This window comes from Rattus norvegicus, chromosome X, assembly GCF_021556685.1.
Source record: "Rattus norvegicus strain SHRSP/BbbUtx chromosome X, alternate assembly SHRSP_T2T, whole genome shotgun sequence".
Taxonomy (NCBI): Eukaryota; Metazoa; Chordata; class Mammalia; order Rodentia; family Muridae; genus Rattus; species Rattus norvegicus.
The window spans coordinates 71,608,286-71,635,156 of record NC_141554.1 but is presented as its reverse complement, the minus strand read 5'-3'; the positions used below and the strand labels follow the sequence as shown (position 1 = coordinate 71,635,156).

At 40.1% G+C, this 26,871-nt stretch overlaps 1 protein-coding gene across 4 annotated transcripts in view; it reads left to right on the top strand.

Moving 5' to 3' along the window:
* Positions 1-25,703, top strand: part of Ophn1 (oligophrenin 1) — a 396,257-nt gene extending 370,554 nt beyond the window's left edge. For all 4 annotated transcript variants that reach the window (XM_087599762.1, NM_001107848.2, NM_001434037.1 and 1 more), the window contains 5 exon segments: positions 3,664-3,987; positions 14,981-15,146; positions 16,266-16,316; positions 20,317-20,358; positions 21,548-25,703. In XM_087599762.1, the coding sequence (XP_087455888.1) occupies positions 3,664-3,987; positions 14,981-15,146; positions 16,266-16,316; positions 20,317-20,350 (575 nt within the window). In that variant the 3' untranslated portion in view covers positions 20,351-20,358; positions 21,548-25,703.
* The last annotated feature ends 1,168 nt before the right edge of the window (positions 25,704-26,871 follow it).

The following is a 26,871-nucleotide window of genomic DNA, read 5'->3' as shown; positions in this document are numbered from 1 at the left end:
CTGTTTATCCGGTCTGTTTCCTTCAGGGTCGGAGGTGTCTCTGGCAGGGGTCCTGCCGCTCCTGGGCCCTCCCCCACGGGAGCCCAGAGGCCTTATACAGTTTCCTCTTGGGCCAGGGATGTGGGCAGGGGTGAGCAGTGTTGGTGGTCTCTTCCGCTCTGCAGCCTCAGGAGTGCCCACCTGACCAGGCGGTTGGGTCTCTCTCTCACCGGGTCTGGGAGCAGAGAGCTGCTGCGGGCCGGGATCCGCGGGTGTGGGACTTCCCTTCTTGCTTTTTCTAGTGTGTAGTTTCCCTCTTTGTGTTGGAGTTTTCCATCTATTTTCCTTTGTAGGGCTGGATTTGTGGAACTATATTGTATAAATTTGGTTTTCTCATCTTGGTTTTTCCATCTATGTTAATTGAGAGTTATGCTGGGTATAGTTGTCTGGGCTGGCATTTGTGTTCTCTTAGGATCTGTATGACATCTGCCTAGGATGTTCTGGCTTTCATAATCTATGGTGAGAAGTCTGGTGTAATTCTGATAGGTCTGCCTTTATATGCCACTTGACATTTTTCCCTTACTGATTTTAAAATTCTTTCCTTTTTTTGTTTGTTTGTTGTTGTTTTTTTTTGCATTTTGTGTTTTGACTATTATGTGATGGGAGGAATTTCCTTTCTGGCCCAATCTATTTGGAGTTCTGTAGACTTCTTGTATGTTCATAGACATCTCTTTCTTTAGGTTAGGAAAGTTTTTTGCTTGATTTTGTTGAAGATATTTACTGGTCCTTTAAGTTGTGAATCTTTGCTTTCTTCTATTTCCATTATCCTTAGGTTTAGTCTTCTCATTATCTCCTGGGTTTCCTGGATATTTGGAGTTAGGAACTTTATGCATTTTGCATTTTGTTTGAGTGTTGTGTTTTTCATGGTATCTTCTGCACTTGAGATTTTCTCTTCTATCTCTTGTATTCTGTTTGTGATGCTTGCATCTATAATTCCTGATCTCTTTCCTAGGTTTTCTATCTCTAGGGTTGTCTCCCTTTATGATTTCTTTATTGTTTCTGTTTCCATTTTTAGATCTTGAATGCTTTTGTTCAATTTTTTCCTGTTAGCTTGTGGTTTCCTATAATTCTTTAAGGGATTTTTGTGTTTCCTCTTTAAGGGCTTTTACCTGTTTATCTGTGTTCTCCTGTGTGTCTTTAAAGGAGTTTTTTATGTCCTTGTTAATGTCCTCTATCATCATCATGAGATGTGATTTTAAATCTGAATCTTGCTTTTCAGGTGTGTTGGTGTATCTAGGCCTTGCTATGGTGGGAGAGCTGAGTTCTGGTAATGCCAAGTAACCTTGGTTTCTGTTGCTTAGGTTCTTGTGCTTCCCTCTCACAATCTGGTTATCCCTGGTGTTTGTTGGTCTTGTGGTCTCTGACTGGATCTTGTCCCTCCTGTGGGCCTGTGAGCGTGTGATCTTAGGTGTGTCAGCACTCCTAGGAGACCAGTTCTCTCCAGAAAGGATTTTGGTGTAGAGAGCTGTGTCACAGGGTTAGCTCTGGGACAGTGATGGAAACCAGAGGATCCTGTCCCTGGATGTTTTGTGGTTCCTGTGCCCTGTGCACTCCTGGCAGGTCCCTCTTTGGCCAGTTGTTGGAACGAAAGTGTGGTCTCAATTGTGATCTTAAGAGTGACAGCACTCCCGGGAGACCTGCTCTCTCTTGGAGGGATTCGGGTGGAAGGTTGTGGGACAGCTTTATCTCAGGGTTTAGATGGAGATCTTAACACCATTATTTGACAACTATCTCATTATTTAATTTCCACATTTATATTTTTTGTAAATAATATTTTAGAAAATCCTTTACCCATCATCATATATTTTTTGATACCCTATATCAAATCCTTGGCCATTCTAAATCTGTTTTGTTTGATACAGGGTCTTGCTATGTGACCTAAGTTAGAACTGAACTCATAATCCTTCTGCTTGAGCTTCCTGAGTGTCTGTCAGGATTACAGGAGTGTGTATGCTCACCTTACAGATATTCCATTTCTGAAAATAAAAGACTGTATTCTTTACTAGTGCTGTTTCAGTTTAGGTCATTGTCATTAGCATTCTCATCTCATCTACGGACTTCTAGTCTGTTTTTCATACTGAATCCAAGCAGATGTTCTAAAGACATGTATTGGACAGTGCTACCTTTCTGCCTACCAGAGCTAACATTCCTAGGTTTTATATTTAGGCCTTGATGAAATAGCACTACACTGTCTTAGATTCATATCTAGCCACTCACATCTTTTATCCAAATGCTCAAGACAAACTGAACTTATTATTTACTCTTCAAAGGTATTTGCTTTTTGTACAATTATTTTTCATTTTTGAAATTATAATGTATTTACAGCATTTCTCTGTTCTGTTTCCTTCCTTCATGGCCTCCCATATACCCTTCTTTGCTATCTTTCAAATTCATAGCATCCTTTTTCACTGATGTTATTATGAGCATAAATGTGTATATATGAATATATAACTAACATTTTAAAATATATTCTGCTTGTTCTGTATCATGTAATATTTTCTTAGACAAACTATGAAGTAATTTACTCTTCCAAGCTGTTGGTTTTCTGAACAATTTGATTCATGTATACCTTCCACCCATTCACAGCCAGAGTTCAACTCCAAATGATCTAAATGAAAAAAAAGCAGATTAGTAATTCCTTAAGACCAGTTGTCTAGTCAGTGTTTAATTTTCTAATTATCTCATTACAAAAAATAGGTTCCAAGTAAGGCTTCTGTATTATGACTGATGAATATTCACCTTTTGCTGAAGAGAGAGACTGTATCTTTAACAATCAATGAACTCCAATATAGCTTTATTTATGTGTCTGTTTGTATTTATTTTTTGTGGTGCTGGAAAAGGAGCCTTGCACATTCTATGTAAATGGTCTATCACTAGGCTGTTACACCTGTCCTAATGTTTCCTATTAATGAAGGTGACAATTCCCATATATTAGATATTATTAATTTGGGTAATTCATTGATTATTTCTGGAGATTGAGAATAACTTAAAGTTTTCAAAATTTCACTGTGTGGACTTATTTTTCTAGAAAAATATTCTCCCTGGCTATTATTGCGTTCTCAGAAGCTATAACTATATTCAGAATCACTTAAAAGCTTATTCCAATGGTCATAGGAAATTATGGACCAAAAAAGGCTAGAGGAAAAATGTAAATTGACTATTTGAGGATATTTTTACATGATGGAGAAAGAGGTTAAGTTGTTAGGCCTATTAACTTGAAATCTGAGAAACCTTCAAAAAATTGCTTTTAAGAGAACTACTTGAGAATTAGTTGATGTATTTATTTAGAAAGAGTAAATTGTGCAATTGATTGTACACTCTGTCCTTTTTGAATTACATATTCCCTTGAATAAAGCAGCTTGGCATACTAGAGTTTACTTAGTTGTGTTTGTGAATGACATATGAAATTCTTAAATTAAACTTTATTTGAATGAGACCTGTGAGTCCATACGAATTGGGCAAGGTGGAGACTGTTCTCATGGGATATAATCAGTTTGTATTTTAATAATTCGATTTTGAAACTGTGTACTGATTTTTTTAAAGAACAAATATGTATGCATGCATCAAAACGGAATAATTTTGAAGGCCATCATTAATCTTTCCTCCTTATATCGACTTTTTCAGATGAAATTCACCATCCAACTCCTAATGGTACAATTGCTAGCAACCTGGATCCCCCCAAGCAGCTACAGCACCTCAAACTACCCATGCAGAAAAGTGGGGAAATGGACCCTGGAAGAAAGTCCCCAAGCAGACCTGTTTCTGACTGTCAAACGGAACCCTGCCTAGAGGCGGATATGGGGAAGCTGGTATATAGGTTGCAGGATGGAGGGACCAAGGCTATTCCAAAGGCCTCCAATGGACCTGTTCCAGGCTCTGGACATACAAAGACCTCCTCTTTCCATATAAAGAGACCAGCTCCCAGACCAATCGTTCACCACAAGGAAGGTAAATGTTTAGGAATCCTAAGGGTGGCAGAATTGAACCAAATTACTTTACAGCTTGTGAAATTTCTAGGGTTGGGGTCATCTTCCTTCCTGGCTCCTTCTCATCATACTTCCTCCTATTCAGTGCTTTTTTTTTAATTTAAAAATTTTAAATTAGCTTACAAAGTAGTTAGAAAGCTTTAGGATGAGAGTCTAATACACATTTCATTTTAGTTGATTCTCATCCCCTCCCCCATTTCCTTGACACCCTTTCCCTACAGTATATTTTTTGCCCTCTGCATTCCCTTTCTTTTTGCTCTGTTGTCTTCTCTACTCATTCCCTTAGAATTTCTTTTGTTTTCTAGTCACTGGGCATTTCCTGGCCTTTACTCCCATTTACTGCCACCAGTGCAGATGGCGTTTTACAGTCTCATATGCATATGAGAGACAATGCACTGCTGCTGTCTTTCTGAGTCTGGGTTACCTGACTTAAAATAACTTTTCTTTGCCATCTATTTTCCTGGCAAATTATTTGATTTCCTTTATGGCCGACTAAAATCACTTTGTGTATAGATACCCTATTTTCATTATCCATTCATCTGTTGATGGACATCTGGGCCTAGCTGTTAGGACGAATGTTGGGGTTTAAATCTCTGCTCTGCTCGTGCTCGGACAAAGCACACCGAGCCAACACAGTTCCACGTGGAGAGGTTCAATGGGAGGAAGAGACAAGGGGGAGAGATAAGAGAAAGGAGAGAGAGAGAGAGAGAGAGAGAGAGAGAGAGAGAGAGAGAGAGAGAGCGCAGAAAATGTTTGTCTTTTATTCGGAATATGATGTAACTGCTCCCAGATGAAGTTGGGAACTAAGCCAAATGTAGGCTGGGAATGTATGGTCATTGCCATGGCAACAGTGACCAGGTGGTGTAGCTGCTGGAGGTGAAAGCAATTCCTAATACCAACACTAGCTATGAAGAATAGAGCTACAGTGAACATGGATGTGCAAATGTATTTGTGGCAAGATATAGAGTCCTCTGAGTTTATGCCCAGAAGTGCTATAGCTGGGTAGAAAGGGAGTTCTAGTTTTGGTTTTATAGATGCTTCTACATTACTTTCCACAGTGGCTTCACCAGTTTGCACTCCCACAGTTTTCACCAACAGTATGAAAGTGTTCCTCTTTCTGCACATTGTTTTCTTGATGGTGGCCATTCTCACTGGTTGAGATGGGATTTCAAAGTTGTTTTAATATACATATCTCTGAAGATAGAGATGCTAAACATTTTAAATACATTAATTGACCTTTGTAATTCTTCCTTTGAAAACTGCCTTAGTCACTGTTCTATTGCTGTGAAGAGACACCATGACCAAGGCAACCCTTATAAAAGAAAGCATATAACTAAGGGCTTGCTTACATTTTTAGAGGTGGTAGCTGTTGAATTACTACATCTTTGTAGTCTAATGTCTCTCTGGCTGTGTTCCTTCTGCTTACAATTGTTTTGACCATGTTCTTTTGTATTTCCTACATATTTTAGGCTTGTTTTTCTGTCTCTATGAATAGTGAACTGCAACATGTAGCCCATTATGACCTTATTTGTTATATCCTCCTGCCTTAGCCTCCAGACTGCTGGGATTTTAGGCTTGCACTACTGCACCTGGCTAGAAAGTTTTTCCCCATTATTAGCACAGTGATTTAGCACAGGTTAAGGAAAAAATGCAGTATGGGGTAAGGAACTGGGAAATCCCGGGGAGTAGAGAAATCACAAGGATGGAATTGGTGTGTGAATTGTACATGAGGCCTTTCCGACTTGCTGGACTAGCATCAAAGACTCCCTTCTATAGAGGGCTAGAGAGATGAGGAGAGATGTAGATACTTTATAGTATGCATGAAGTCAGAGGGTCAGTGAGGGGAAATAAGCCTTTCCAGATACAGTAAAGGACAAACATTGTGTTGTTGGTGGCAGGGAACAGCTTTAGTACATGTGGACAGCACTGTCTTTGAACGGTTTAATAAATGCTGTTTTGTGTGGAGGCCAGCCGGATTCCACAGACAACTGACACTTTCTAATTCTCTGCTTTGGCCCTCCAATGTATTTGCAAGCTCACATTATTTTCCATGTCTCTATCTTGGATTTTATATCTTTAAAATGGGGTAGAGGATCACCTACAATAATTTTTAGGATTAAAGAGAATAACAAAATACTGGGCTCATAATCAGAAGATGAGATATGTTACTAATTCTCTCCCCTGTCCTGTCTTACCTCCCTACAATTTGCCTCTTGTAGGAGGCAGCCAGGAAAGGCCAGACATCTATGGAGACATCTGCTTCAGTTTAGAAGTCATATACTGATCATCACATTAATCAAGCAGAAAGTTCGGTAACTGCACTTCTACCCCCATGGTTAACTTGGCCCTGACCAGTGTCAAGACAGGTTTTGTCTGCTCAGCACACATAGTAACTTTTAGCCTCCCACTTTGGTTCTACCTCCAACATCTTTGGATCTAGAACCCAATCCCAGTGCCATCCCTTCTGTTGCTTCTCTCACACTCCTGTCCTTTGGGCTGCTGGCAGCAGTAACTGGGATCTAATGGAATCAGTTACTCTAAGAAATGATCTGACTTGTCCAGAGTCATCCAGGCTTTCTCAGTCTGAGCTACAGCATTGCCAGACAATTTTTCCCCTGCCTTAAATCAACAAGCTGATGTGGTACAGTTTTCCTCAAAGCCTCTGGCCTCCAGACTTGGCAAAACCGGAATGGGTTGGGCCATGGTAGAGCCTAGCCAAATCTCTGGTAGAGTTGCCTCTTTAAAATTTCCCCACCTACCATTTCACCTCTGCTTCCCTCTCTCCCACCCTACTTCTGCTGTTTGTGGTAAATTCCTGGACACCAGAAGTGTTATCAGATAATCAGTTGCTGCAAATAGTTCTTCACCTGAGTTACAGCTGATGATTAACCCCATGCGCTAACGAGCAACCTGAAAGACAGGCTTCAGAAGAAAGTTGTCTTTTCTGCTTGCCCCTCTACAGCAAACTCTTGTTACTTTTTTCACCTTTCGCTTCCATTATTCTAAATGTGTCACTGTCCTGCCTTCTCCACATACTTAGCCCTTTCACTGATCTAGCATGTGAGTGGATTTTATCATTCTCCACATCTTTTCCATAATGCAATTAGAAATGTCAGAAGCACGTGTTAAGTAGCTTACTTCCATGTCCATCAGCAGCTTAGCAATACCCACTATTCATCATGGCATCTCCTTGTATATGTGCTAAACTTTGTTGCCATTCATTCCTCTCCTTTACTGTCCTTCCCTATGCCTCTGCTAACTGGTTTCCATTCTTCTGCCAGTTAGTCCTCCCTTCTGCTTTCCTATTACATTTATTCCACCACTTTTCTCTGCTACCAGTTCCTTTATGATCTCTTCCTCTGCTCTCCCAACTTTCTATTTCTGTGTCCCTGTACATAGATAAACTCCCTCCCTTTGCACACGCATCAGTTGAAATCTAGACTCTGTATGTAACAGAAACATGTGGTCTTTCCTCAATGGTACTTTCTCTTATCGGTTCTGGTTTTACAAAATGCAATGTGTGATTTCTACAAAAAGATACAGGTGTGTTTGGGAGAATGAGGAGGAAGGAGAGATACATGTTTCTTGCTTACATACATTTACACATTCATACAGACATCACACTAAGAAAAGGGAAAGACTGGAGACAAAAAGCCATGATCGTGCTGTCACAATGTTCATGGTAAGAATGGCCCAATAGACTATGTGTGTTCCAGTGATGTTCCTGACAGGTGATGAGAACATTCCAGTAAGCACACGGGAGTAAGAAACCCTTCATTCTTCCTGAAGAATTGACACTAAAGTGTGTAGCCTGCCACATATAGGGGCCCCATGACATGTGGTATTCCCTGCTTAGTTTCTTTCGTCTATCTGGTGATATGTTCTAGACTTGGGGAAAGGATGCTTGCAAGACTTTTTTCAGTCACACAGCCATCAATTCTTCACTGGGGTGACTAATGCTGTAAGTGGCATTCATATCTGCTCTAAAAGTATTAGGAACAGACTTGCTTCTACAGTAATGGGCGTTCCTGGCCATTATCCACATTTTCTTGTTTGGACGTATTATGCTTTAGCAATCTACTGTTTGGTTTTCACTCTGCCTTTGCTGGAGTCTAACTTTAAATTGTTCCATAAGGATAATTAATGGCTAAGGGAAAAGGAAGGCTCTATGATGGGCATAGAGGAGTGTCATAGCAAGAAATCATTCTAGAGGACTTTGGGGAGATCTATACCCCAAGGTTGGGTATAGGTGGATATAAGGAAAGGTACAAGAAAGTTGAAAAAGTCAAAAACAGATGACTGTTGCATCCCCATGCATTTGCACATGCTAAGATCACATGCCATCAGCATTTGACAGAGGATGGGAAAGAACAAAATGATTTGGAGAGAAACCCACGTTTTGGACCAAGATTCAAGAGCAATGAAAAGGACAGCCACTTGGTTGAATAGCATAGGCTAGAGAAAATTCATAATTAAAACCCCATTGCCTCCCTTGATATGTGTCTTAAATTTGACTCTGTCTCTCCTAGCTGTGGGATTTAGGTAAATCATAACCTCTCTGAACATCTCACTTGTATAAGAGGATCATAATTATGCCCATTGGATTGCTATAACAAGGAAGAATAACATGTGTATACCTGTCCCATTCCAACTATCCTGTAAATGGAAGTAGTTCTTTGGTTTTGATAGCAGGCTATTGTAATTAGGTCAGCTTTACTTTTTATTCTCCCATTATGAGTAGTGTGGTATAGCACCTCCATTACAGGCAAGGTGTGTGTGTGTGTGTGTGTGTGTGTGTGTGTGTGTGTGAAGGTATATGCAGTCTATAAAGTACCTAGTTACATAGTAGTGGATCAAGTGGCAGAATGTAAGACAGAGGACATTTGCCTTTGTGTATTCTAGAGCCTTGGAGAAATCTCAAACCTAAAATACAAACAAAGGAAAGAGCTTAGAACTGTATTTTTTCCTTTAGCCCATCTATACACATGATAACCATCCAGAAAGTAAAAGCATTGTGGAGGGAAGGGGGAAAGAGGTATTTTTAGCTCTCCTTTATCTTCAAGTGTAGCTTGGTCCATGGGTCTGACCATCCTCCTCCAGGGTATTTTTCTATATGTCACTTCTGTGAGCCCCACATTTGGCCCTCTAATGTGACTGCCGAGTCTCATCATCATGCTCTCACTTACTTCCCATGTCTATAACTTCACATCCCAGTTTGGCTTTAAGACCCTGCGGGGACTGTATCAGATCAGTTGTATGCATTCCTTGAGAGACACAAATGCCCTCACAGCATTCCCAGTATATCGAATACTTACTTTAGGTTTCTGAATACTTTTGAAGCTTGGAAGTATTATGTTTTTTTGTGTCACACAAAGCTCAGTTGGAAGCCTAAAAAGGGAAAGCTTTCTTTGTTGTCCTAAAAGTCCGGACTGCATTTTTCTTTACTCAATAAATATTTGTTGAATATCTGCCGGTTACAGGCAGAGCAATTTACTTGGGTCTCTGGGGAATACAGAGATGATTCCCACCTGGATCTTGCTCTCAAGTTGCTCCCATTCTAATAGGGGAGAAAAAGTCATGAAAACAAAGAGCCAAAGAACAAGATTCAAAGTACAAGACAACCAGTGCCTTAAGAACTACAGAAAGGAACTTGGAGAATCTTAAGCTTCCTAAGAGACATGGCACTTAAGCGGATGCAAATTTGGGCATGTGGGAATAGGATAAATAACATCTTGGGAAGATGATTAATGGCAAGACATGCACACAGAATAATAAATAATGATGTTTGTCTGGATTGTAGCATATGTGAAGAAGAATGGTAGAAAGCTAGATCAGAAAGGACTGCTGAAAGGGAAGAGGGTACTAAATGCCAACTTAAGCATTTTGGGTATTTTCTGCCGGCAAAGGGGAATCAGGAAATTGAAATCCATTTCTTGAGCTATAAAAGGAAGGTGGAATAAAAGAAGGAGGCAGAGACAGATGAAGAAATCGAGGCTTCTATGGTATACTCCCAAAGCAAAATACAAAAGTCAGCAAAAAGAGGTAAAGGTTTATAGACTGATACCATCTGCTGATTCATCTGCAAAACAGTCCAGTCCTCATATTGTACTGGCAGAGAAGTGAACTGCTGACTTACACAAGCTAGTTTTAGTATTAAGATGAGAATCCAAGTTTCTTGACTCCTAGTTATATGACTTCTTTCCATGCCTTGCCAATTCGACATTGTGGCTTAACTGTGACTGAGACAAATTGGAGGCAAGAAAGAACAACACTGGGGTCTTTAAGCCAAGAAAACTCTTTGCTGCTACTTCAAAGAATGACTTGTAACGAATCAAGTTGGAGTTACATACAAAGGGCCTAATCAGACAAACAGTTAATGGTGCTTACTTTGCAGGCCCTAGTTAGATGTCCATTTTGATGTGGCTTTAAAGGGAATGCATGAGGCTCCTGTTTTGAGGATGGTATCCGTTGTAGTCTTCAAGAGAAATGAACCCTAGCCTAGGCATGACTTCAGGTAGAAGCATTTTCTGGCTCTGAAGGTAAAATATCCTTCCTATGAGACTCCGCACTCCAGTAACTAGTAAAAATGGGATATCACTGTCATCTCTGGTCATCTGTGACCTGCAGTGAAGAAGCAGTGTCATGTGACTGACAACTTTTCAACTCATACTGCCCATCATTGTATTACTTGGGAGCATTGGAATACTCATGTGCAAGTAAGTTCTACTCTAGTTGAACTAGGCACTCTGAGGATGGGATCCAGGTACTGTACATTTAAAGGTCTTCACATGTTTTAATGTGTAACCAGGGTTGAAAGCCACTGCAGCACTGGTAACTAGAACTCCATAGATTTCAGAAAGCACATGCACATGGATCTGTTAGTAGTAAACCTTTGAGGGTCCTTTTCCTTTTGGAGTATCTTTCTCAACAGTGGAAAGGGCATAACATTTGTGCAGAATTATGGCCAATCTTAACTATGAAAAATGTATAAAAAGTACTAAATAATATATTTAATAATAAAAGTTGTCAGAACTGGAACTGTGCAAGATGCTGGAATTAAACCCTGAACTACAAAATTGGTCAATAAAGATAAATAATAAGTATAGCTTTACTTATATTTTCCTTACTGTTATTTGCAATTTTATATTGCTATTACTAATAACAGACACCAGGGAAAGGAGTAGGTATAGACACAAAAGATAAGAATTTCAATCAGTATTCTCTCACAATCTCTAAACATATAGGTGACAGGGAAAGTGTATTTATTCTTCTGAGCCTCAGTTTTCTTCTCTGTGAAATAGAAATGGCATGAAGTCTGTATTCCTTCCTTCTCAGCTTACTATGGAAATCATATGGGTGAATGTTTCAAACAGTATAAAATTTGTTAGGAAAACTCGATTAGTTTTAATTTAATTTTAATCTATTTATCATCTATCTATCATCTATCTATCTATCTATCTATCTATCTATCTATCTATCTATCTATCTATCTATCTTGCTAATATAGTTATAGAAAATCAGCCTGATACTAAGGGAATACCATGTCCATTAATGTAAGGCTGAACCCAGATGAGGAGATAGAAATTCTCTCTGTATCCAGAAATAGAATTTTCCTCATTCTTCCACTAATATACTACTTTACTATCCTAATCACTTGAATCACTTACCCTACATTTCCCCCTAAGATTCCTCAGTGGAGGATTATTTTTAATATGTAGTTCAAATTTCATCTCATAAAGCAAAATTATAATTTTATTAAATGTTTTGAGAATTTCACACCTACATACCATATTTTTTATCACATTTACCCTCTTTCTCCCTATAACTTCTTCCAGATCCAGCCATCCTCCCATCCCTTCCAAATTTAATTTCTCTCTTTTGTTTTTATAAAATCTACTGAATCTGACTTGTGTTTCATGTGTACTCATGAGTTTGGGGGCCATCCACTAGAATATGTTTGCCAAACCAGGGGTCTCACTGTAAAGAAAACTGACTCTCCCTTCCCTAGTAGCCATTGTTTGTCAGTATTTCCTTAGGGAGGTGTGGGCTTACATGCCCCTCCTCTTTCTAACCTGGAATGTTGACTGGCTTGATCTTATGCAAGTCTTGTGCATACAACCACAGCTGCTGTGGGCTCATGAGTGCAACAGTCTTTCTATGGCCAGAAGACACTTTGCTGCTCTTATAATCTTTCCATTATTTCTTCTGCAATAGTCTCTGTACCTTGGGAAGAGGAAACATGAAACCATGGGTGCCTATTCTCTATACTTTGATTCATTTTGAGTTTCTGTATAAACTGTTATCCATTGAGCAAATAAACTACTCAGATGATATCTGAGAGCTACATTAATCATATGTATAGAGAGACAGACTATAGAGGGCAATTCGATTCTATGTTCATAGGTTCATCCTTTGACACAGTGAGCTTCCCAACCATGGATTCGAGGATATACTTGCATTAACAGGCATGTGCTTCTTCTTGTAGTTACCCTAAATCAAATCAGGAAATAGTTGGTTGCCCTGTAATATTTGGGCTATTATTGCAACTAAGAGCCTATCTTTCTAGGCCAGTTGTTATTTTAGCTATAGGATTCATATCTAGGTAGTGACTGCTGATAAGTGTCACCCCCAGCAGCCTACATAAAACCTTCTGATATTATGAAAGCTAGCCATCAGGGTGGAGGTTTCCAGAACATACTAACTTGATTTCTCCATGTTCTGTGCCCAAAGTGGGTGGTATCTTCAGCAGTAGGGTCTTGCCATCCAGTTGTAGTGAAAAGCCAAGAGTGGCCATAGACTGTGTTGTTTTGGAGTCTCCAAGACACCTCTAACCAAGAGACTGAGGAGGAAGTATCTCACACCTGGTGATGAGCCTTTTAGTTGGTAACCTATAGCATCTGGGAGGAACTATATCCCCTGTGTATGGTAACTCCAATTAAAGTATTTCATGTATTTAAGAAATTTATAAAAAATAGATCTCCATATGGTCTTTTCAAATATTCTTAATGTGACATTTCCCCCTCGTACCCATTCTTAAGGAGTAGATATATTACAGGCCGGTGATGTGAGCTCAGAATCCATAGAAGGAAGGAAGCAGAATGTCTAACACTTATTTACCATTGCTTGTCTTGGACATTATATGCCATCTAACTTAATTCCTAACTTAACCTTGTGAAAAGACATTGTTAAAGATCCATTTCCCAGATAAGAAAATGATAGTCAAGGGGATTGTCCAGGTTCCCAGTGCTTGGAATTAGCAGGAAAAGCCACTCATCCAGGGCTTCATAATTCTAGGCCCTCTATACTTTCTTCTATAGCATATTACATAAAGTAAAAATAAGACTTGTTTTGATGGGGTGGTGAAGAAACTAGTTTGATAGAGTAGACTTGGTAGATAATGTCCAGTGGTGATTACTGTAGCAATGATTTGAACCTATGTTGAGGATGTTGAACTTTATCCTGTGCATCTTAGAGCTACTGAGAAGGACTTGAACAAAAGGCAAACTGTGTAAACGTCAGTAAATCCTATAGTAGTATAATATAAATGGAATTTAATGCTTATATATTTTTCCTTTAAACATCTTGCAGAATGAATGAAATTCAAGATAGTCTCACATTAAGCAAATATTAAGATCTACTAATGCACTTGCATTGGTACACATGTGGCTATTTTTGTCTTCACTGGGACATAAGTGATTTTTGTGGATTTTTTCTTGTTTTTTTTTTTTTTAATAACTTCTCTTTGTATTCACTTCACATCCTGATCGCATCCTTCTTCTCTTCTCTCTTCTCAGTCCTGCCCTTAAAAATCCTCACCGTATTAGCCCCTACCCTTTTCTTCAGAGAAGGGGAAGCACGCCTTGACTACCACTGTTGAGACAGAATCTTACTCTGTAGCTTAGGCTGGCCTGGAACTCACTATGTAGACCAAGTTGGCTTTGAGCTAATGTCAATCTTTCTGCTTCAGGTTCCCCTGTGTTGGGGTTACAGAAGTGAACTCCAATACATGTTTTGACCATGCCCAAATTTTTAGCCTTTGTGGTTAGGTCTAACATTTTGCTATTAAGGTATGTGTTTTGTGCCAATTGGTTTTTCTTATTTTTACCTTGGATGAATTCCTTTGCACTTTTTCTTCAAAGTGGATTACTGCATAAACAAGTATGAATCATTGCCTATGCACAATTTTATATTTCATCCAGATTTTCCAGAATACTTGATGGGTATCTGGATAAAATAGGCCAGTTTATAGTGCCACCAGCAGGGGTTGTGGATTTAGCTCAGTGGTAGAACGCTTGCCTAGCAAGCACAAGGCCCTGGGTTCGGTCCCCAGCTCCGAAAAAAAAATAAAAAAAATAAAAAAAATACAGGTAGGAAGGTGATTTAGGACAGTATTTTAATACTGAAAATTCCCTGGGATTTTTTTTTGAGATTCTGTTTTTAATTTTATGTGCATATGCATGTAGATGCACATGAGGGTGGTCGCCCACAGAGTTCAGAAGAGAATGTTGGATCACCTGGATCTGGAGTTACAGATGATTGCGAGTCTCTTGACACGTGTACAGGGGACCTAACCTGGGTCCTTACTTTCAACTGCTAAGCCATTTCTCCAGTTTCAGGATCTGAATTTTAGTGTCGATGAATTTATTGAATTCAAGTTTCTCATCAATCACTATTGTGTAGCTGGCTCTGTAGTGGACACGTTGGTTCCTAACTTAATTTCTTCAATTTCTGGAAACTGGTATGTCACTCCTCTGAGTTATAAAGCCAAGCAAATGTAGAATTAGGAAGGAGCAGCTGCCAGAAGCATTTTAAGACAAAAAGAGCGAGCAGTTGTTAGCCAAGAGGAAATGGCTCTCAGAAAAGATGGTCCAGACAACCTCAGTTAAGGTGCCTAATAATGCTCGGTGTTCTAGTTGGTTGACTATTTATCTTCTGGTTATTGTTTTCTCTTTTAGGAGATACTGACTGTTTCAGCAAAGTCCGGCCCCCAGGAGAAAAGCAAACAATCATCCGTCCTCCAGTGAGGCCCCCAGACCCTCCTTGCCGGTCCAGCACTTCACAAAAGCCAGAGTCAAAGCCAGAAACAGTGTCCAGCAATGCAGAGGAAATCCCATCATCAGTGTGAGTAATGTGTTTTATCAACTTGGCCTAAGGCCTGGGCTGTCCACTAGATGGTGGCTTCAGGATCACCATCTCTGGTTGCTATGTATACAGGGCATATGACTCTGGAGCATCATTCATTTCATAGTCTGGAGTACTATCCCGTGTCATCCCTATCTGGAGTATTCCACTCAATACCCAGAGCTGAGCTATTTCACTAAAGAGAAAGACCTCTGAAATTTTTTATATGGAGACTCATTTTTTTAGCTGCCCTGATATCAGTAGAGTAGAAAAATTACTTTTAGTTTTTTTTTTTTTTTGCTCTAGAAATCTTTGCCTTATTTTGTCTTATTGCTACTGGCTTTCAAGTAATTTAATGAACACCTTTTCCCCCAATTATAGTTGTGCTTGGGCCTGCCCCCTCCCCTCTCTCTTTCTTGCCAGGAAAAGGTACGTTTAAAAAATTCTTCCAGGGGTTGGGGATTTAGCTCAGTGGTAGAGTGCTTGCCTAGGAAGCGCAAGGTCCTGGGTTCGGTCCCCAGCTCCGAAAAAAAAAAATTCTTCCAAAATTCTTCCAAAATGGCTCACAGGACAGGAGCTGAGCGGACATCCAGGCCTTTCTGATGCCTGGCAGTAAGTTGGGGAGCCAAGGAAGAAGCAGGCCTAAGGGACCTGCCTTGCTTGGCCATATCCAGTGACCTGGACCCTTCTTAGCATTTTGCCTCCTGACCCACCTTCTTCGAGTGTCTCTTGTTTTCCATAATTGTAAAATTAGAGAAAGAACAAGGCTTTCACAGCTTCATCTAAATCAGCAAAACATATTTATAAAGTGCCCTAAACTACACTTTGAAACTAAAGATTGTTTTCATTTATTTTTAAGACAGGTCTGAGAGGGCCACAGACTCTGACCATTTGGATCAATAAGAAGTAAAGGGTCTTATTTGTTGCCTCAGGGTGCCTATGGCTTCTGAGCCATTTCTCATTCTGTTATTTTCTCAAACCCTTGGCTTTTTTTGCCAACAAAATTTGGGCCGGTGTTGGTGACCTATGTGGTCCAGAGTATCAAGACCTTTCCATTGACCCTTGGTTCTCATTTGCATTTCACCACAACTCATCATCTTGGTTGGTTTCTATTTGCAGGGTGGCATCCAGGACCAGATTCTTTGAAACAGCTTCCCGAAAAACTGGAAGGTAAAAGAAACAGGAGACAGAAGAGAAAGCAAATGCATTTTTGATAGCATCCCATCTGTTTCTGCTCTCCCCATCTCCTTTTCTGTTTCTCTATAATTCTTGTTCTCTCCCCCTTTTCCTCTCCCTTCCTTCTTCTGCAATTATTATAGAGCAGCTTCTATGTCTTATCTGTGTTCCGCTACTTTCTCTTCCTTGGTCTTACTTGTGTCTCTAACATTCTCAGTTTCTTTCTGTATGTTTTGTTTCTCTTTAAGCCACTCTTCTTATTGTTCTTCCCTCATGTCTTGTCCTATCTATTGTCTCCTTTCTTAATACTTTCCACTGCTTTTCTTCTGTTTCTCTTTCACAGACATACACTCACACATATAAACACTGTTGTATGTACTCATATCCTATCCTAGTTAGGGTTTCCATTGCTGTGATGAAGCACCAGGAACAAAACAAATTGGAGAGGAAAGGGTTTAGTTGACTTACACTTCCACGTCACTGTTTGTCATCAAGGGAAGTCAGGACAGGGACCTGGAGGCAGGAGCTCATACAGAGGCTATGGAAGGGTGGTGTTTACTGGCTTACTCCTCATGCCTTGCTCAATCTGCTTTCTTATAAAACCTAGAGAACCACCAACCCAGAATGGCACCACCCACAATGGGCTGGGCCTCCCTCCATCAATTGCTAATTGAGGAAACACTTCACAATCTTGCCTCTTATGGAGGCATTTTTCTCACCTGATATTCCTTATGGAGGCATTTTTCTCACTTGATATTCCCTCCTCTCAGATGACTCTGCTGTGTGTCAAATGTACACAAAACTAGCCAGCACACATCACAAGCTACCTTACACCCAGTGAAGGTCTTTTTGTCTTTGTTATTTTGCTCATTTAGACTTCATAATGTATAGGTCAGCTGACAATGGCCTATAGAATATAACATTCTAGTATCTGTAGATTTGGAGTCAGTGTAAATAGTTGGCCTAATCAATGATTATCACACTGACTATTATCCATCTAAATGTCTTCAAAATGTGTAAAAGAAAAATTAATCATCCCAGATTCCTGACTTCTACTCTAGATTCACTAAAATTGATTATTAGAGCAGGGTCATTATTCTCTCCTTTTGTTCCTCCCTCCCTGGTTCCCCCTCTCCTTCGTTTTCCTCTGTTCACCCTTACATTCATTTTTAAAGTTTCTCAAATGCTGGTACAAGCTGTTCAAGCCCTGGGCATTTGGAAGCATTTGGACAAAAGCTCCTGGAGGAATGATTGCATAGTCTTCAGAGTGTTTGCTGTGAGTTTGTTCTATGTGACTAATCAGAGAGCTTTAAATTCGTGCTTTCTGGCAGAGAACAAGAGCAAACTCTTCTACATGCTCAGTTAAAAGCAGAACAATGCACCTTTACCCATTGATAAGGTGCCAGGATAGGTTTGACATCCTCTTACTAAAACTATGGAAACTAATTAACTAAGATGTGATTTTATATGATGAGTTACCGAAGTGTAGTTTGGCAGCCACAGGCAGCTCTGGGCTTAGCCAAATTTGATTTAGACCAAAACTTATCACTAATTCTACTATAACCAGTGAAAGTGAGGTCAAGCCACTGATTTATTTTACCAGTATCAAAAGATGAAAGGGTTTTGGATCTAAACCTTGGGGTTGTAGCTCAGTGCTGAGTTATTTTCATAGCATGCTTGCAACCCTGGGTTCTATGGAATGGGGTTGAGAGAGAGGTGCGGGGAGGAGAGAGGGGAGAGAGGGGAGAGAGGGGAGAGAGAGAGGGATAGATAGATTAAGAAAGATTATGAAATTATTAATAAGGTTGCCACCTATGAGCAGCACTACTTCTAAGCATCCGTTATCCCTTCCCAGGATAAATGATTTGAGAAATAAACACCAAAGAAACAGAGAAAAATAAACTAGAATGAACAGAAACGATTGAGCATATTGAAAAGAAAGCCTTTGAGAAGAGTTAATATATGAGCTGGGGCTTGATGAAATAGAAGTACACGGCAAAATCCGGAGGGTTAATCTGTATCTTATAAGGCATTAAGATGGGAATATTTGAGAAGCCTGAACAAAGTCTAGAAAAATTCTTCATGTGGAATGAGTTTCATTACTAGCCAAATTGATTTTGAGAACATGGAAAGATTGATAACATTGCCAATGGGCTGGGATTTGCCAACCAGTACTCAGGGCAGACTTAGACCAACCACAAACCCTGAAGGCCTTGTCCAAAGCAGGCACTTCAGTCTATGCTATTCTATCCACTCTGTATCTGGGCCTGTAGAACCTAGACTTAATCCTCTCTGCCCTAAGAATACACCTTGGAAGCAATGTGGGTAAATATACCTGCCTTCAACACATTATCCTAACTACTTATAGGGTCTTCTTTCTTAGGAGCCACAGAGGAAAAATATTCCTCCCACCTTGAACCCACCATGTCTATCTGGCCACTGAGTCAGATGTTACTCGTCATATGGCCAATTCTTTATTTGGTCATTGCTGCTAACTTCTACCATCAAAAATAAAAAGTGCTGAGCTGTTTAACTATTGTCTTGTCCCTTTTAGTTTTCCATTTGCATCCTTGGTTGTATCCTATCATTTCTATAGCATCTGTTTATTATTCCCTTACCCTTGTCAACAATTAAAAAAGAAACACTCAAAGGAAAACTTACTAGAGATTTGTCAGGAAAAGAAGGGAGAAGAGAATAAGGCAGTGCAGCTTCAGAAGTGATCAGTGTTCCCCTTTGTCTGCAAAGTAGGAGTGAGAGGAGAAAACTTAGCTGACCATAAGACTAGGAAAATGGATGAGAGCCAGACTGCAAAGGTCTTGTATGACATATTAACGTGTTTGCTCTTTGTATTATAGTCTACTTGGGGCAGGTCATGGAAGATGTTTAAGTGGTGGTGCACATTCTGAGCTAGCTGAGTTGTAAAAAGATTACTCTGGTGGTAAAGATTGGAAGCAAGGAGACCAATTAGGAAACAAATCTTGCTGGCAAGAGTTGATCAAAGTCCTGACCTAAGGTGTTGCTGTAGGAGTGGAATACAAGGGCAGATTTGAGATCAGTTCAATTAGACCCTGCTGGCTTTTCAAATGTGAGACATTGTAGAAGTGGGGAGAGAGAAAAGTCTAACTTTGGCAATTTGGTAGATGGTTCTATATTATCATAAACAGGTTTTCTGAGATGTTTGCTGTGTTCAATTTCAAATGGTGACTTTGAAGACATTGCAAGATATCCAGGTAGAGATCCCCAGAGAGTAACTGTAACTTAAAAGTAGTTGCCAGGATGGGGCCTATATAGATCCAGTAATAGAACCGTTAGGTATAACTAATATTATAGAACTCTAGTGTGGGACATCTATATATACTGCAATATGAGCAGTGACACTTTGGAAGATGAGTTCTAATATTTGGTGGTAATTAAAACCACAAATAGGAATAAAATAGTTTAGGCAAATTGTTTTAAGCAGTTTCAAGAGATGAGAGAAAAACAAAAGGCTATGGATAGAGCTGTGGATGCTCTGGCCATATTGGGGGTTTTAGGCTCTGGAATTGTCTCTTTCTCCCAGTTGTTCTCAGCTGAGTAAGTAATTTGCGGATGATCTAAACTCATTAACAGTCTGAACAGAGCTGATTTGGCTTTTAAGACAGAGGATTTATCTTTTCCATTGTACTTCTGCCTTCTTGCCCTTCTGACCAGTAATGATAATCACAGGATGTAAACTATGATCTTAGGCCAACTTCTTGATTTGTATCCAGTCAGCCGTATTCTAGTACTCAAAAATTGTTTTGGTGACTGAATTGTGGTTTTGTGGCTAGAATACTGAATTCTCAAAATCTGCCCAATTTAGAGGAATGGAACTGCATGTAGTAAAAGATCTGAGCAGAATAATTTCCTAATCAGAAAATTTTATTAATCAAGTGACTTTTTTGGGTTTTGCCATTAGCCTTTTCAAGTCCTAAATTTCCAGAGCTTTATTGAAATATCTTTCTTTTGCCTACAGTTCTCAAGGAAAACTTCCTGGAGATGAGAGTTGAGGCCACAGGTATGTTATTTCTACATTACAAAATGTTCTTCAAATAAGCCTGTTTCATGGCATCTAAGATTTTGAAGACTAGAGTACTACGTAAGTCCAGAGGCTGGGAACTTACTCCATGCCTCAGCCACTACCTTATATATATCCTTTAAACTTAACTTCTTCATGAGGTTTTATATGATTTAAAGTTATCTTTTCCTTCTGTTCTTCCTCAGCCACATTATTTTTAGAATTCATTAGGAGTCTCAGGCTGTAACTTTTTGGCCAAGCACGTTTTTTTTTTCCCCTAGTCTCAATTTCTGTTTGTAAAATGAGATAGATGGAACTTTGTTACTCTGACACCCTTTGAGTCTATAAAGAAACTAGTGACTTCCCTTTTGATAGTATAACAAATGTCAAGATGTCTGTAGTGGGATTTCATTCCTTTAGACCAAGTCATTATTTCGGTCCTTCCTACTTGACCCTGTCGTCTTTAAGTCCTTTGTATTTTTCTAGCACAAAGAACTTTCATATCCACGATCTCATTTAATCCACATCACATGCCAGGAGTAAGGAGGATACTATGTGTTCTAAATCAACAAACAAAGGAACTGAAGTTCAGAGGGGATAAGTGACTTGCTAAGGTCACAGGAGACTTGGGGGTCAGGGAAATGTCTTTCTCTGCGTAGGACTTTTGATTGCTTGGTTATCAGATCTCTGGCATGACATGAACCAATATGCACATTAATGAAGTTCAAGTCTCTGGAGTTTGGCTTGCCATGTGCTCCTTAGCCTTCTCTTGTTTCCTGTCACTGCCAGTCCTCCATGACCTCAAGATAGATAAACCTTTCCTTATCAGCTTAAAAAATGAAGGCCTGCTCAAAGGAAGTTTGGAGATACTGAAAGGACCAGAAAGGACCAGAAAGGCAGTGGCTACGGTGCAAGGGAAGAGAGTAGGCCAGTAGCCTCAGAAGTTCTCCTCTCAGGATTTTGCTTCCCCTGCTGATAGATTTTTAGGGAACTGGAGGTGGGATCAAAGGTGCAGTCTCTACTTCTAATTTCAGCAGTCTTAGGCCTGTTGCATAGGATCTGAAGTAGTAAAGTCCCTTTTCCAGGATAGGTACCAGTTACAGGGTAAGTAGAGACACCCCAATGCTCAATGTCTGCTAAATAGTTACCCAAACCTAGCTAACTTCCTACTTTCTTCTTTTTCTTTTAGGTTTGAAAGGACTTGGTCTTGTAGGACCCTTTTCTGGCTGGGAAAAGGGTCTCCTTCAAACCCTTGCGAGCTATTGGTGCTGAAGAGCAGCTCTTTCTGGCCTTGTAGACTCGGTGTCTGGGAACCTATAAAATAAGGAGCACATGTCTTAGGCACGTGTTTGTTTCTCCTTTGCATTCTGTCTTCATCTCCCCAGAATTTCGATTGTGAGCAATTTCTAGGACACTGGATGGCTGGATTCTCTGAAGCTCTAAGCTCTACTGAAGGGAAAGACCCACTGACCTGTATCCAAGCGTACAACCTGGTTTCCCACTCTTCTCTGAACAGCGTGTTTCCTCGAAGGTCGTTGGATTCTGCACGATTCAGGGCTAAAGACTGTACTTAGGTCTCTTACCCTGATCTAAAGACCCACCTGAGTTGGGACCATTGCTTACCTTATTTGGAAGGGGTAGAGGTGTTAGGTGAATATTGGAGAATTACGTCATGTCTCTTTTCAAGGACTAATTCCAGCTTGGCACCCTGGTAGCGTGACATGTTACTGAAATGCAGAAGGGCTAAACTGCATGAATGATTCACACCCAGAGTCCTTCCCCAGTATGGGCTTAGGAAAATAGACTTTTCTCTTTTTGCTTCCTGCCTTTGAGGACAAATCTGCCAAGCATGTTTTGCATGTCAAAGCCTGGGCCTCTCTGGAGTTTCCTTCCTTTCTCCCAATAGCTTCTTTTCCTGCAATCAACAAATAAAACGAAACAGAAAACATTTTCTGTAAAAAGGGGAGGGGGTCAAGTGTCAGGAAAAATGGTTAAGATCGACTGAGTCCAAGGAATTGTTGCTCTTGCTTCTCATTTGCCTCTAGCTTATGACGTGCCCTTTCACCCCCCCCCCACCACCAAAATAAACCCAAGCAAACAAACAAAGCCACAAACACAGGAAACCAGATCTTAACCAGGTGCTTATGGATTCTGGAACTCCATGATGCCCCCAAGATGACATATACAATTCCATGAGGGTAATGCCTTTTCTGAGCAGATGGTTCCTAACATTCTACCGAATTTCAAATGGGACTGCAACCCAATAAAGGTTAAGAACCACAGCCCTTGAGATAAAAGACTCTTTACAGCCCATAAAGGGTTGGATTAGAAGGAACTTTCAAAAGCATTTATACTAACAACAGCTTAGTTTACATGAAGAGCAAGTTAGTGACCACAGCAGGACAAGATCCCAGGTGTCTGAGCTCCTACATAAGGTTCTTTTTAGTACACCACATTTATCTAGGAAGGGGCCTTGTAGGTGGTGGCTTTAATGGCCCTTTTGGGAGGTATTGGCTTTTATCCTCTTTCTAGAGCCTCTCATATTTGCCAGCAAGTCGAAAATTTCAAGATACAAGCCCCAGTCCCTTTCATTACTGCTGGAGTCATTGAAAGTGCACTAAAGCAAAAGCAGTACCTGCAGTAAGTAAGGAGTCTGAGGAACAGACAGTTTTGAACCCTGTTTTTCAGAGTGCTGATGCTTCTGTTTTTGGGCGGATGCCTAGGCTGCAGCCTCCAAGGCTTTCGGGGCTCTTATTGAGCTCTGCTCTTAAAGCTTTTCCCTCTCTGTTAATGAGTGAAAAGCAAGCATATGGGCAGAACTTGGTCACAGGAGTGGGTTACTAGGTCTTTAGATCCATGAATGATTATAAAGACAGTTTGGATCTGGATTTTATGAGGAAAAATACCATGGTAAACACTAAAAATATTAGAATACTATTGAAAGGCAGAGAAAGACATTGCAATCCCAATCGAAAAAGTATCTAGAAACTTTGCTCTATGATTGCGGTATTATGTGGGGGCATGAATGAAAACTCAGCTGGGGAAGGTGGGGGCACCAATTTTGGAGGCCAGGGAGCAGTTGGTGGGGGTAGTTCTGCTTCTTCAGTTAACTCTCTTTGAAGACTGAAACAAACCATTTCCCTTGGAAAAGCACAACGTTCTGTGGTGAAACATACTCTTATGAAATGGGATTGGCTTGACCTGTGCATGATGCATAGGCACTCACTCAGAAGACATGATGGTGTGTGTGGTAACTGTGAGAAATTAGCAGCAACCCTGGCAAGTAAGTGAGAACTGTTAAGTCTTAGACAGTAACAACAGAAGTGCTAGCACTTATTAATCACCCACTAAGGACTAGGTACTTCAAATGCCCTATTCTTTCATCCCTATAACAATCATGTAAGTACTCGTCTTGCCCAGATCAGAAGAGTACCTAGGTGCATTAAGTTACTGGGTCTAGGACGCAGACATAAATACCAGAGATGTGATTTGCATCCAAGCCTCTCTGACCTTGCACCCTGTGCAATTTTCCCTATGCCGGGCTGAGGTAGGTATTTAAATAGAGGACACATGACTGGAGGTGGATGGACAGTTGATTCCCATGTTCCTTACAAATATGGAAAGGAAAGCAGTTGGGTTGGGGGAAAATGGTACAAGTCCATTTCATAAGGTAGTAAAATATAGACTGAACTATACTCCAGATTTGGATTTTCTTTTCACTCTGGGTTTACCCATTTGGTAATATATTTTAAAAGATCATGCCACCTCTCCTTGTAAAGTGAAGAATTTGCTGTCATTAGTAGCTGTGAATTCTTTGCCTTAGTCATTTTTTTTGATAGAGAAAGTGTTTTCCTAGGTGATTCTGTGCTTTCCCAGTATGTCATGGTTTCATTCAGAAGGCTGATGGCATGCAAACATGCAGATTGAAGAGGAAAGTTCTCTGTGCCTCTGTGGAATTGGATGCCCTGGGGTCATATCCCTACAAAGATTTTCTTCAGTGAAAGCAAAAACCAGGAGGTCATTTAATAAAAGAAATTTCATTGAATTTTTTTTTTGTATTTCAAGTTGAAAAATGAAAAAGAGGTGTTATGGAGTATCCAGCACCATGGGACAAAACTAAGCATTTGATTTAAATAGTAAAACAGTGTCATGCAGAGAGCTTCTGAAATAATGGGCTACGATAGAGAAACATCTTTCTCTTTTCAAGACGTTCCTTTATTCTGTAAGAACTACAAAAAAAATAAAGGAATTAGTTCAACAACTTGTAAAATAATTGCTTTTGAGAGAACATAGATCAGTGAAGCTGTTATTAAAGTAGCAGCAGACAAGTGGCCTTGACACATTCCAAGCCTACAAAAGCTTTTGAAACAACAGCAACAGAAAATCCTGAGAAGCAAAGTAACTTGACAAGATATTTTCAATGAAGAAAAGCCTTCATTTTTCATAGGGAAATGCAGTATTTTATGTCAAGGACACTAATAGAGGCCTTAAAAGATTGCCTATATGTACCATGTGTGTGAAATCAGAGAAAAGAATGAGATCCCTGAGCCCATTCATGTGCTTTTCAATTAAGTGTGCAGAGTCTCTTGTATAAATGTCCTCCCTCTGCAGTCTCATCACGGAAATAGTCTTTCAACATATCAGGAATGATGGTCCACCCACTACCTACTACTTACACCGCCTTGTAAGATATCTAAAGAGAACTCAGCACAAAATTCTTTTGGATCCACGAGTTTTAATTTACTCTCCACTTTGCAACACAGCTTTGTCATTCTCTCAGGCCTCCCAGCATCTGTACATGAAGGCTGGCGATTCTGTCATGTACGTAAGGAAACATGAGGCCCAGAGAGCAGAAGATGAGTTGTCCATGAGCAGAATCTAGAAATGATAAAAATCCAGGATTGAAAACTAGAGAGAGTTTTCCATTTACCGAACTGTCACAAAGCAGTTATGACAATGGATCCCAGGGCCAGGGAGATCGCTCGACAATTAGTACTGGTTGCTCTTTCAGTGGTCCCGAGTTCAGTTCCCAGTGCCCACATGGCAACTCATAACCATCTATAAATGTAGCTCCATAGAATTCAATGCCCCCATCTTTACCTGCAGACAAAAATACCCATGTACATCAAATTCATAAATACATCTTCAAAAGAAAATGAATCCCAAATGAAACTGAGGACGTTTAGAAATAGGACTAATGAAAACACAAGTGTTGGCATTACATTACCTGGGGGCTTGTTAGAAATGCTGATTCTTGGGATCTACCCTAGACATCTGAAATAAGAATCTGTATTTTAACAAGACCCCATAAGAGATTTCTATTCACATTAAAATTTTGAGAAACACTTGGCTTTGTCTGATCTAATCTGTTGAGAGTCCATAACTTTCTGCTTCTTGCATTGCTTTGCACGTGGCCTGTAACTTTGCTGACAAGCGAATGAAGTTTCTCTATGTCTAAGAATAGCAGAGGGAGTCTAGGGAATAAACAGACTGAAAGTTACTTGGCTGTCAGACTGCAACGGAAGCAGTAGAAAGGCAGCATGTGGCCCTTAGAACTCTTCTCAGGATCTCTATGGTCAAGACTGAGCTTTGTCACTTCCTCTCTGAGATGCTGAGCACGTCATTCATGTCTACTTTTGTCTCAAAGGATCCTGTCAGCATTTATACACAGGCCTTGATACAATGAAAATGGACAACTCTGCTGGTCTGTGGCCAGTTTAGCATCTTCATTTCACACAAGAAGGGGAAGATTGGGAGGAAATTTTAATCATAGCAAAGCAGCATTAACAGAAATTGCAAAAGACCAGGAGGAGCATGGTTAGTTAAATGGCTGGAAATTAGTTTTCAAATTAAAGTATGACAAAGTATACTGAGATTCAGCTGCTTCAGGCCATGTACTTGATGAACTGATTCATATTGTGGCTAAAGCTTTTCTTGCATGATTTAATAAAAAGATTCCTTGCCTCGGGCCTTTTGGGGGACGGTTTGGTGGTGAGAGAGGAACTTATCAACAAAAGGGAATTTCCTGTTCCCCATCATCAGCTCCTTTCCTCTCCAGGTGAGTCTAATGCTGGAAAGTCTAATATGAAAGCCACTGGCTACAAGGTAACTTCTTATAGCCAGAGAAACAAGCTCAGAGAGGGAAAACTACTTGCTTAAGTCTACACAGCATAGCCAAGGATAGAAACAAGGCATTCAGAGTACCATCATAAAGGACTTTTCTTGGGTAATCTGTATGCCAGAGTCTAGTCTAGACACTGGCTTCCAACAATGCTCACTCACACAGAGGAGAACTCCCATACGTGTCATCCAGGATTTTTTTCTGTTTCTGCCAGATAAATACTGCTTTGTTTGTGTCTCACATAGCTTATCATCTTATCAAAGGTGTGATTTTCCCATTTTGTTGATGCTCAGAGAGGGGGAATCACAGCATAGGAAGGGGAGTGGGCCTTCAGTCTTTCCTATGCAGTGCTATGCAGTGCTACTTCTCTAGGGAACCTTAAGCTTTCTCCT